This window comes from Mus musculus, chromosome 7, assembly GCF_000001635.26.
Source record: "Mus musculus strain C57BL/6J chromosome 7, GRCm38.p6 C57BL/6J".
NCBI lineage: Eukaryota > Metazoa > Chordata > Mammalia > Rodentia > Muridae > Mus > Mus musculus.
In genome coordinates this window covers 56,166,657-56,179,092 of record NC_000073.6, presented here as the reverse complement: position 1 = coordinate 56,179,092, position 12,436 = coordinate 56,166,657, and the positions used below count along the sequence as shown (strand labels likewise).

General features: G+C 38.3%; 1 protein-coding gene across 4 annotated transcripts in view; it reads right to left on the bottom strand.

Annotated features, from left to right (window-relative positions):
* Positions 1 to 12,436, bottom strand: part of Herc2 (HECT and RLD domain containing E3 ubiquitin protein ligase 2) — a 181,677-nt gene that overhangs the window by 52,708 nt on the left and 116,533 nt on the right. For all 4 annotated transcript variants that reach the window (XM_006540639.2, NM_010418.2, XM_006540637.3 and 1 more), the window contains exons 53-56: positions 10,077 to 10,267; positions 8,602 to 8,707; positions 8,427 to 8,518; positions 1,093 to 1,268 (exon numbers count right to left, since the gene is read on the bottom strand). In XM_006540639.2, coding sequence (XP_006540702.1) covers positions 1,093 to 1,268; positions 8,427 to 8,518; positions 8,602 to 8,707; positions 10,077 to 10,267 — 565 coding nt within the window. The remainder of the gene's footprint in view (positions 1 to 1,092; positions 1,269 to 8,426; positions 8,519 to 8,601; positions 8,708 to 10,076; positions 10,268 to 12,436) is intronic.

Sequence of the window (12,436 nt, the reverse complement as noted above, 5' to 3'; positions counted from 1 at the left end):
ATGGAACTATTTTCTCTGTCTCCTTACATCACTGAAAGCAACTCGGAGCAAAGTGTTTGTTCAACTGAGTTGGTGCCAATGCCTACTGACAAAGGCTCTGGCTCTACGAGGAATTCAGCATGGTCTTAGCAATGTTGGACAAACAGCAATGTGTTTGGCACGTTTGCCACAACAATTCCACATGCACAGATTCATCTATAAAAACACAACCTGTGAGGAAAGTATATCTACAATGTTGCTGCTAGCTCTGCAAAGAAGCCTAAAGTAGCCCTTGTTCCATATGTCTTAGAATAGACACACAAATGAAGAATCTGTTGGCCCTGGCATATGTAACTCGATTATTTTTGCCTGCTCACCCTGCTTCATAAAACACTGACTCTTTCTGTCGGGGGTAACATTCCATTGTAGTCCTCAAGGCAGCACATGCTCCCCTCACTTCCCAGTTCCAAGCTGATGTAGATGAGCCTGTCACCACAGGAGTGACCCACAGAAGACACTCCCCAGGCATGTGCTGAATGATAACTACAGTAATCATCGTCACAATTACACATAAAGTCAGGACTAACGAGAAGTCTAAGATTCCATAAAAATCATATACAAGAACCTAAAGACAATCCAGAAACAGTTTTAAAACAGTGTCTATGTATTTAATGCCAGCGAACTATAAACTTAAAACTGTCGAAATGGAAGATTATGCTTAGTATATTCTACCATAATAAAGCACAAGTAAAACATTTAAGTTAATAGTAAAATAACTAGACATAAAATGTATACTATACCATGACTGTAGAAAAACATCTTTTGGCACAGGGAAGAAAAAGGAAGCTACAAGGATTTACACCAAAACAGAGACAATTCAGGTTAAAAGAAAAAGTAAACTTTGTTTTCAGTCCTCTCTCATGATTATGTTTTGAAATGTGTATTTTTTATGTTTTATTTTCTTGCAAGTTAATTATTCTTGAGACCAACCCCAACTAGCTGTATCAAGCACTGTAGTAGGCACGATGCTACCCTCATTCAGAGGAGGCATTTACTCCTGTGAATGGGACAGAATGGACTCGAGCACAGCAGAGTGTAAGTAGGAACTCTCACCTCCCAGTGCTGCCCTTATCATCCTCCTCCTCCTCATTGTCTGAAGCCAAAAAAGGAACTGCAGCCAGGTCCTCCTCTTCAGCACGGATGCGGCCAAGCAGGATGAGACCGTGGATTTTGCAGTCGATTCCTGAGCTCCTGCACTGTTTTATTGCAATCTCAATGTACCTGTGATACTGGATAAGAAAACAAACATCTCAGACTCAACAAACAGACAATGTTCTGGGAGGATGGGAGATCAGAGACTGCATTTGTTAGTTCACGTGTCTGAATAGAAGGCCAAGATAAAAGGCCACCAATGTCAAAGTAACAGAAAGAATAGAGCCAGCAAAAAGAAAATGAGGTGGATTTTATTCCACGCTGCACCACCCCCCACCATCTGAGCACTCATCTGAGCATATCAAGGAGTACAGACAGAGGAACCTTCAGGGAAGTGCCCTGAAGGGACTCCGAGCTCCCAGTGACAGCATGAGAGCTGCCAAAAGAGACAGGGTGGGTTGTTGAAAATTCAAACTGGAGGCAGAATTTCAAGTTAGCTAGACATGAGCAAACCACACCCTACAAAGAGGTGAAGGAGTCTGACACTGAATATTTCTAACACCTAAAATCCTCCCTCCCAAGCACTGCCTGGAGAACAGGTGATCTCACAGCTAGGCAGTGGGAATGTGGCAAGAATGCCAAAGAGACTGAGGCAAGTCTGCCTGTCAGCCTGTCAATGAAGGGTAAGGGATCCTGGCACTGAGAAATCCCATGAAACAAGTGAATTAGACCCAGGGAAGAGGCTGCAAAATCTGGAACATGGTGCAGCATCAAAGTCAGGAGCACCAGACCCCAAGCTACAGTGTAGAGCTGCATGAGCAAGTATGAGACTGTGAATCTAAGAGCTGCAGCAACCCCGCCCAGGCAATAAGCAAGGAGATACAAAGGTTACACAGAGTTTGTGGCAGCAAAATTTGGCACAGGGTATTGAAGCACAGAACAAACACAAACACAAGCTCTCTCCAACCAGGTTCAAGAAGCTCCAATGAGAATGTAATACCTTCTATTTTATTCTACATTGATTTTAATCATTAATTTTTAATTTTAGCATTCTATTTTTTATATGTGAATCTTTTATAATTTTTTATTTTTAATTCTTTTTCCACATTTACATACTGGTATCTTAAGTATTCAACTGATATGCTGTAACTTATACTCTGTGGGAAAAGGTTCTTAGGTCTGTGCCTCTTTTCTCTAAATCTGATATACAGTGTTTTCTATTGCTATTTCTATGCCTCTAACCTATCTATACACTTTTCTTTGTACTCTGTTTACTTTTCTTCCCACAGTTCCTTCATTAACTACTTAAATGCTGACACTCTTAACGCCGATGTGTTTGTAACATTTCCCTCAACCAGTATACTAGTGTCCCTGTCTGTCTCCAAGTCTTATAGGGATACAAGTGAGGGGCACAAACTCACTCCTGCAGCTCCTGGAACTACTGTCAAAGAGTCATCACAACTGTTTACTTCAGTCACTTTTCCCTGAACGTAAATCCAAGTAAAGACAATCCACATGGGTTACATGGAAAAAAAAAAAAAAGAAGAAGAAGAAGAAGAAAAAAAAGGAAAGGGAGAAAAGCAACCCAAAGACAGACAGACAGACAGACAGACAGACACACACACACACACACACACACACACACACACACACACCAAGAGATCCACAAAACAAATTCAAACCCCATAACACAGCAGTACAACATGACTTCTCCACAAGCTAACATTTGTCAGAACTGGAAAACAAAGACAATGAGATGAAATGGTAGGAAAAGATTCTAAAGTCTTAGTTTTAAAAACTACCAATGACCAAATGAAGACGCAAACTAAAAAGGAAATCCATTCTAAACCTAGACAACAAAGTTATGAAGTCATTTTGAAACTTACACAATAGGGTTAACAAACAAAGATGAAAGAATCAGTAACTTCAAGGAAAAATTTGGAAAGAAAACCAAGACTCCAAAATGGAAGGAAACAGGTATGAGACAAAAGAAAAAAAAAATCAATCAATCAAATAGAAAGCCCAGCAGAAAGATCATCAACAGATACAGGAAGACCACAGGAAGAGTCCATTCCAGAGTAGAGGCCACAGCAGTAACATACTCAACATGAGGGTCAATGAGCTTAACCAAAACTACCAAAATGTAAGACTAATTCAAGACATCATACTTGCACATGTAACTCATATAAGTGAGATAAAAATCAAATGGCTTAGACAGGTACTCAATGAAATTTTAGCTAAGAAGGATCCAAACTTAGTGTGAGAAAGAGATGCAAAACCAGAAAGTGTTTAGGATACTTGGAAAAAGAAAAGAAACAAGAAGAAGACCAGAGAAGAAATCTGCAGAGTATACCACAGTCAAGACATTACAGACCCAAAGTGGGATCCAGCTCAAGGGGAGGTCCCAAGGCCTGTCACTATTACTGACGCTATAGAGCACTCACAAAAATGGACCTAGCATGACTGCACTCTGGAAGACCAACAAGCAGCTGAAAGAGTCAGATGCAGATATTTGCACCCAGCCAATGGACAAAAGCTGCTGACTCCTGAGGTTGAATTAGAGAAAGGCTGAAAGAAGCTGAGGAGGAGGGCAACCCTGTAGGAAGACTAGCAGTCTCAATTAACCTGTACCCCCGAGGACTCTCAAACACTGGACCACCAACCAGACAGCATACACCTGCTGATATGAGGCCCCCAACATACATATGAGGACTGCCAGGTCTGTGTTCAATCAGGATGATGCACCTAACCCTCAAGAGACTGGAGGCCCCAGGGAGTTTAGAGGTCACATAGGGTAGCGGGTGGAGACATCCTCGCAGAGACGGGGGGTGGGGAGGAGGTATGGGATATGGAGCAGTAGGAGGGTGGACAGGGGGATAAAATCTGGTGTGTAAAAAATAAATAAACAAACATTTAAAAAAAAGGTAAAGAAACAAAACTAAAAGCTGTAAGAAAGAAAAAGCAATTCACCCTCCCATGAAGAAACATCAGAATAAAATCACGCCTGTCATCACCAACTCTAAAAGTCAGGAAATAGAAAATGATGTGTTTCAAGCCCTGAAAGTAAATAGCTGTCAACCAAGATTGCAATACCCAGCAAATCTATTCATTAACATTTACAGAGGGCTGGAGAGATGTCTCAGCAGGTAAGAGCATTGACTGCTCTTCCACAGGTCCTGAGTTCAATTCCCAGTACCCACATGGTGGCTCACAACCATCTGTAATGAGATCTGATGCCCTCTTCTGATGTGTCTGAAGACAGCTAGTGTACTTACATATAATAAATAAATCTTTAAAAAAAAAGTCTCCCTTTCCTACAAAACCCACCCACACTTAAAAAAAATGTACAGAGAAGAATGCTTAAAGGCATATACAAATAACAATTCAATGATAATTAGGCCAATAGTGCAAAAAAAAGCCAAGAGACTAATGTACACAGAGGAAGAAGGAAGTTTCACCCCAGAGAATATAAGAAAGAATACATATCATGAGAAAAGAAGAAGAAAGGGAGAGGAACAACAACACATGACTCAGAAAGAATTCATCATGTCAAACAGCAGAGGAACAAACATCCAAAACTACCAGAAGAGAAAGAAAAAAGTATCACTAAGCCAGCCATCTAGAACACTACCACCACCAAAACCATCAATCACAAAACTTTCTCAGTAATAACCATGAATGTAGATGCGCCTAACTAGCCAACTGGAAGATCTATATACCTCCTTGTGATAGAACTGTCAACTTGACACAAACAAGAACCACCTAGGAAATGGGCCTTTGGCCAGTCACGCCTGTGAGAGACTGTCTTGATTAGGTTAACTGAAGATGTGCCCACTGAGACTGGCACCAACTCCTGACAGGGACATGGGTTATGTAAATGCAGAAAGGAACTGAGCATACACTCATCCATTAATTGTGTTAAATAGATTAAGATGCGATGTGACCAACTGCCTTGTGCTCTTGCCACTGTGACTTCCCTGCAATGATAAGACATCAAACTCAGCTGCAATGAACCCTTTCTATGATGTTTTGTCGAAACATTTTATCACAGCAACCAGAAAAGAAACCAAGACACTAACTCATTGAATTAAATGGCACGATCCAACTATCTGTTGTCTCCAAAAAACTGAACCAAAAGTTGGAAATCAAGCTACCAAGCAAATGGGGTTGCAAACAAGATGGTAGCAATTTGCACATCTGGTAACACAGTGTTCAAGCCACAACTACTCAGAAGAGATAAGGAGGGTTGCTACAAACTGGGCCAGTAAGATGGCTCACGATGTAAAGACACCTGTCTCCAATTCTGACCACACAAATTTGATTTGAGTCAGCTCACAAGTTGTCCTCTGACCTCCACATATGTGCCATGGTGCACTAGAAAGGTAGGTACATAGGTAGGTAGGTAGGTAGGTAGACAGACAGACAGACAGATAAGTAAACTGCAATAAAAATTACAAAAAGATTTAAAAAGTACAGAGGGCTACTATGTGTTAATAAAGGGAACAATTCATCAAGAGGACCTATTGTAAGTATTTAATATCCTGAATCTTGATGCTCCAAATTCCACAAAACAAACACTATAAAAGGCATGAAAGGTTACACAGGTCATGACAAATAGTGAGAAACTTCAATACCCTACTCTCAGATATAAGAATAGATGAGCCAACCAAGCTAAAACTAAAAACTAAAAAAAAAAAAAAAAAAAAAAAAAAATCAGAACTAAATTATACCATCTACTCTAGGTATGGCGGTTGCACACCACTAATCTGCAAGCAGTTATCTGGATTCTAGGCCAGCCTGTTATACACAACAAGTTCCAGACCAGTTAAGGCCTCATATTGAGTAGTGAGACCCCTGTCTAAAAAATAAAACAAAACAATCTTTTTTTAATCTATAGATCAAATGGACTTAATAGGTATCTATAGAATACTCCACCCATCTCTAAAATCTGATCATGTTACAGGCCACAAAGCAATCAAGAGAGACAGAAACAGACACAGATACAGAAACAAAGATACAGAAATAATCCCTGAAGCTTATCTGGATACAGTATAGAAAACACCAGAAATCTACCCAAATGTGAACCTTAGAAAACACCCAAATACTTGATGATTTAACAATTAGTTTGATTGATTCACTGAAGAAATGAGGGAGAAAAATGCCAAGTTCCTACAATGAGAGTACAATGTATCAGACAGGATAAGCCTCTAGTAGGACTGCCTGAGTAACTGCTAGATCCTTGGACTTCCATTCACAGCTACTACTGAACCATTGTTGGGAACTGGGCTGCAGACTGTAAGTCATCAATAAATTCCTTTACTATATAGAGACTATCCATAAGTTCTGTGACTCTAGAAAACCCTAATACAATAACCAAGTAATAACCCAATTAATACAAACCTCAAGGTTCTAAAAAAATAAAAATAAAAACAAACTAAACCTAAATGCAGCAACTGGTAAATAATAAAGATAAGGGCACAAATCACTGAAATAGAAACTAAAAGAAAAAGAAATACATAAAATCAGAGCTGGAAAGTCTTTGGAAAGACTAACAGAGTTGACAAATCCCTAGTCAAACTAACCAAAGAGAGAAATAATTTTAATTGATAAAACTAGAGTTGAAAAAGTAGCTAAAACAGGATCCAAAGAAACACTCAAGATCGTTAGAGAATACTTTGAAAATGAACATTTCAAGTTTGGAAATAAATAAGAAACAAAAAATTTTCTAGCTGTATATGACATACTGAAATTGAACAATTTAAACAAATCCATAACATTTAAAGAAATTAAGGCAATATTTAAGTACCTCTTCACAATGAAAAGCCCAGAACTGGATGAATTTACTGGTGAATAATAGAAAATCTGATAATAATCAATATTTGTGAAAATATTTCTCGAAACACAAAAAGGAAAGGTACAGACTCACATTTTACTAAGCCAGTTATCACCTTGACATCAAAACCAAACAACTGCAAATGAAATGACCAATTTCCTTATAAACAGATACAAAAATACCTTTGCAAATTAAGTTCAAAATCACATTAATAAGATAATGTCAAGATTGGTTTCATTCCACACGTGAAAGGTTGGTTCAAAAGATGCAAAGCAATCACTGTAGTACTATCTTAATAGGCTTAATACAGAAATCCCATAGTCATCTCAATAAATACAGAAAAGGCACTTGACAGGGTTGACCTAATGATAAAAATTCCTAAAGAAATTAGGAGTAAATGGAACATACCCCTTTATAATAATATTGACCATTAAATATGACAAACATAGCCAACATTGTATTAAGTGGAGGAAAACTGGTATCTCCCCTAAAACTGGAAGAAAACCAGAGTACCTGCTTTCTCTAGTCTTATACAGTATAGTATTCATCATCTCAGCTACAGCACTAAGTCAAGAGAAAAAATAAAAGGGATAAAAACTAGAGAGATGGTAATTTGTAGATAGTAAGGATGCTGTAAATCTAACAAAAAAACTGAAGGTCTGATAATGCGTTCATTAAAGACATAGTATATAAAATCATAATAGAAATATTAACTAGCTTTTCCTTAATATTGCAATAAAGAACTTGGTGAGACAGGAACTCAAAAACAAACAAACAAACAAACTCTGTACACTATAGAAAAAGGAAGAGATCCATTTCTCTTCAGTGAATCAGAGAGTAATTGAAAAGCTAAAACCCTGAGATTGCTAAAGGAGAGTGTAGAGAAAGCACTACATATAGGTATACACAAGAACTTTATGCATAGAGCACCAATAGTAGAATAGCCCAAGAGTTAACAAATGGAATTGCAAGGAGTTAAAGAAACCATGAGCAGAGAGAACAGCCAACCTACAGGTTAACCAAAAAACTTTGCCAGGAGACTTCAGCATTTTCAAGAGGCACAGTAAACTCAGATTCCACCTGTGAGCTATTTTATTACTATCTCACAAGTTCAACAGTTGAACCACAGGGTGCAACAACAAAGCAGCATCACAAATACTGCCAGAACATCTACCACTTAGGAAAGGATACTAAGTGTTGACAAATACTTGTAGATATAAAGAGTAACCTCAATCAAATTATTTAAAGAGTACTAGGAATATGCACATATGCTTACTACCAAAAAGCCAGTAAAAATGTAATCAATTTTGTTTCTTTACCAAGAAGAGTTGTATAAAGTAAGGCGCTGAATAAATACGTAAATCATTTAAGAACGAAAAAGTTTGGCTCTGTGCTAATGCATACTAATCACTCATGTCCTACATGAAATCACACAAAAAGGAACAGGGCCACCACAACTCACCTCTGCACAGTCACTTAGCAGGGGTACAGTGGTGTCAGTTTGGTTGATATTAATTGTCTTTAGTTCAATTAGGTTATTTAAGGAATTTCCACCTAGAACAAAAAAGAGTAAAGAAATCAAATAATCGTTACTAAAAGTAAGGAGATGATTCTTTAAAGTAAATGAGTTCAATTACCTGACACCACGACCAGGGATGGCATGTAGCTACTGTCCGCTGGATCCACGATCATTTTTAATCTATGAACAAGAACATCTGGAAAAATCTCCAAACGAATCCAATGCTTTTTTTAAAAGGGGGGAAAAAAACAAAAAACAAAAACAAAACATTCTTAGTAACCAAAATTTAAGTTATATTTATCTACTAAGATGGTTATCACTAGAACTCGTAGAAGATAAAGGTATTTGCTGCTAAACCTGATGACCTGAATCCACACGGTACAAACACACATACACACACACAAACCCATATTTTAAATTAAAGTAAAATAAGACAGTATTGTGGAAGTGTGAACCTATAAGATTTTTTTTAAATACAAAATGTAACATAAAAATTTAACCTTACTCTGGAAAAACAAGAACATCTCTGTAGGGAAATTGATTTATGCTTACATGGGAATTCACATGTCTGCTGTGGGTCCCTGCCAACACTGTTCTTTTTGTTTTGTTTTTTGGGGTTTTTTTTTTTTTTTTGGACTGGTCAATAAAGAGTCAATGGCCAATGGCTGGGCAGGGGACAGAGGTAGGACTTTTAGGATTTCCCATCAAGAAACACAGAAGAGGGAAGAAGGGGTTCCTTCATGAAAGGAGCATTGGATGGACTACACTGTGAAGGAGCAGGAGGGTGAGACAGTCGAAATGTAGGTGCAAAGGTGCAGTCCCATGGGAGGGCTGCCCAGAAGGAAACAAGGCAGCAAAGATAAGATATAGATTTAGAAAATGTTAACTCAGGAATACCAGAGGGAGGGGATGCTAGCTGTGGGGAGGTTGTATGGAGCTCAACCACTGAGCTACTTAAGGCAGATTAAATGTAAAGGTTGCATGCCTTACATTCGTGAATTCAGAGGTCTTGGGCAGGTGCAGAGCCATGTGCTTACCCACCAGGAGCAGAGAGCAACCCTTTAAATATTTACCGGAACACATCTCTCCTTATCACGACCTAATTAGAGTAAGATCTCACTCTAAGCCCCATATATAATATATTTATAGACTTCTGGCTAGAGACAGTCATTTTATACTAAGTCACAGAAATACTATAGTTAGAATAAGATAATGCCCCCACCTTCTCCATCCTGTCTCATATCTGCCCTGTCAGCACACACAGTTTTAGTGTAATCCCTAAAACTTATCTGTAAGTTAGAAAAATTTCTAGCCAGAAGTATAATAAGAACTAATACTTCATATATAAAAATATAACAAAAAACAGTGAACCTTTTATCAATTGGCCATTTAATAAAATTTGTTGTTCATTCTGTTTAAAATCTAGCAATACACAACATACTACTCTGTAACTTGAAAATTATTTATGAACTGAAATATAAAGTGAATTTTGAGAGAGTATTAGGAAAGCTGCAGGTTCCTCAGTTCACTGCAAAGGTCTACGATCCACCTTCCAAATCAGAGTATTTCCTGACACATCCCACCAAACATTACCTTTCCTTGTGACCCAGATGACTGCCAGCAGGGCTCACTGCCATCAATGAGACGAGAAGCCTGGTTTACAGAGGATGAAACGTTCAGGCTTTTCACCATTCGGGACCAGCTGTCCAGGAGCATTCCAGGCTGACTGCTGTGACATCGTTTCAGCTGCTTTCCAGAACGGCCACAAAACACTGCAGACTGCCCTATGGCATGTAATCAAACAGAGTCACACTTGTGCGACTAGTCAGAGCCTCCATGTTTGAGAAACTAAGAGAATTACATAGCAAGGAGCTTCTAGCTATACTATTTTTTAAGTCCCTTTAAATTAAAAGAGCTGGTTAATATCAAAAGTGGCTTTTAAAAAAGCCTGCCTGTCTCTGCCTCCCAAGTGCTGGGATTAATGTCTGGGTAGAAAACACTCTTATTAGAACTGTGTTTAGGATCTTAAGGAACAGTTCTGTGGGAGAGTGCTTGCCTGGCAGAATGCCCCTGGATCAATCTCTATAAACCCCAAATTATAAAATAAAAATAAAAATGCTTATATGAATGCAGAGCTAAATGTCAAATCTGTAAAGTATTTACATGTCCACTAATGGTAAATTAAATTTTTCAGCTAGCCTTTCCCAACTAGAAGAACCAGACAAAACAAAGTAAATAAACCTCTGTCTGAATGTATCAGATAATGAGGTAAAAAAGAATTACAAAGCCAGTAGCTAAAGAAGGCTAGAGATAAATGGAAGTGTGCAGAGGAGACGCCTAGATCCCTTGAGTATCTGTCAGAGAGGAACAAGGGGGCCGTGGTATCCACAGAAATCAAGTTGCATTTGAAATTCCAACAGGAAGCATAAAGAAAGAGTAATCTCTGAAATGACATTAGGTTAGGGGCATACTTCTCTTCCGTAAAATAGATTACAGTTCAACATACAACTATGTCAATCAAGGACAGTTGACAAAAATAAACTTGAAAAGGTATTTATCACTAAGGCCTGACAAAATAAACCTCTCTTCCCCCCATTCTTTGGACAAAGTGATTATGAGGCCCAAACTGATTCCAGAAACAGTGTTTAATATGCAAGGGCCAGGGGCCTGGTGGTTAAGAGCTGCTATTCTAAATGTCCCAGGTTCAATTCCCAACACCTACATAGTGGCTCACAGGCCATCTGTAACTCCAGTCTCAAGAGATCTGATGACCTTTTCTGGCTTCCACAGGTATCAGGCATGCACACATGGTACACAGACATATGTGCAGCCAAAGTACTCATACATATAAAATATTTATTTTCAAAATATAAAACCAAGAACACAAAGGTACATAAAGACTACATGCAAACGTGATTTAGAAAACCAGAAATGAATAAATATAGACCACACACAAAGACTGAAAAAACAAGAAAAGATAAATATAACAATTAAGAATTTCATAAGCAGTTTACAGCAGATGAGACTCCATAAAGAGGCTCTAAAACATCAAGCATGAACTGAGAAGCAACAGTTTACAAAAAAAGAATGAGACAAAAGCAAATACAGAGCCAAGAGCAACCCCCAACCCCAATATAAAAGAATGGCACAAAATTGGCATGCTAAAAAAGGTGGATGGACAGTTTTCTAGAACTAACCAAAAATATCAAGCCATAGAATTAAGAAGCCTTACCTAACCAATATTGATAAATATAAAAAGCATGTATCTATGCACGTGTAAAATTTATGTGTTGATACAATGATATTATTTCAAAATCAGATTAAGGGGAAACAATTAGAGGCATTAATGGCCCCAAAATGGCCAGCTGACTTCAGCAGAAAGACAATGAACCAAATTCCAATGGCATAGAATTGCAAAGTGATGAAGGAAAATGCCCAGGAAAGATAATGCTCAGAACTATAGAAAACAATAAGCTTAGTAGTCCTATAATCTTGGCACTGAGGAGCTAGAGGCAAGAGAAACAAGGTCAGGCTCCACTACACAGACAGTTTCAGGCTAGCTTGCCTACATATAAAACATGCATACATATTAGAGTTAATAAGGCTTGCAAAAGTACACTACCCACACACATCAGTTTATTTCCTCACAATAAAACACAAGTTTCAGAAAAAAAAATTTAAATAGTACATATCAAAGACTATAAAGCCAAGACACAAAGTGATACTTTCACATCAATGTTAATGACTACATCATTCACAACAACCGGGGGGGGGGGGGGGGGGGGGGGGCTTAAATGACCATTAATAAATAAATGGATAAAAACACCTGGTATATGCATATAGTGGACAATTGTAACTATCAACCAAGACACATTCTGATACACATTACAACACAGATGAACCCTAAAGACAGTGTGTAAGGAGTTGGTCTGGTGAATGCTAAATACTGGCTC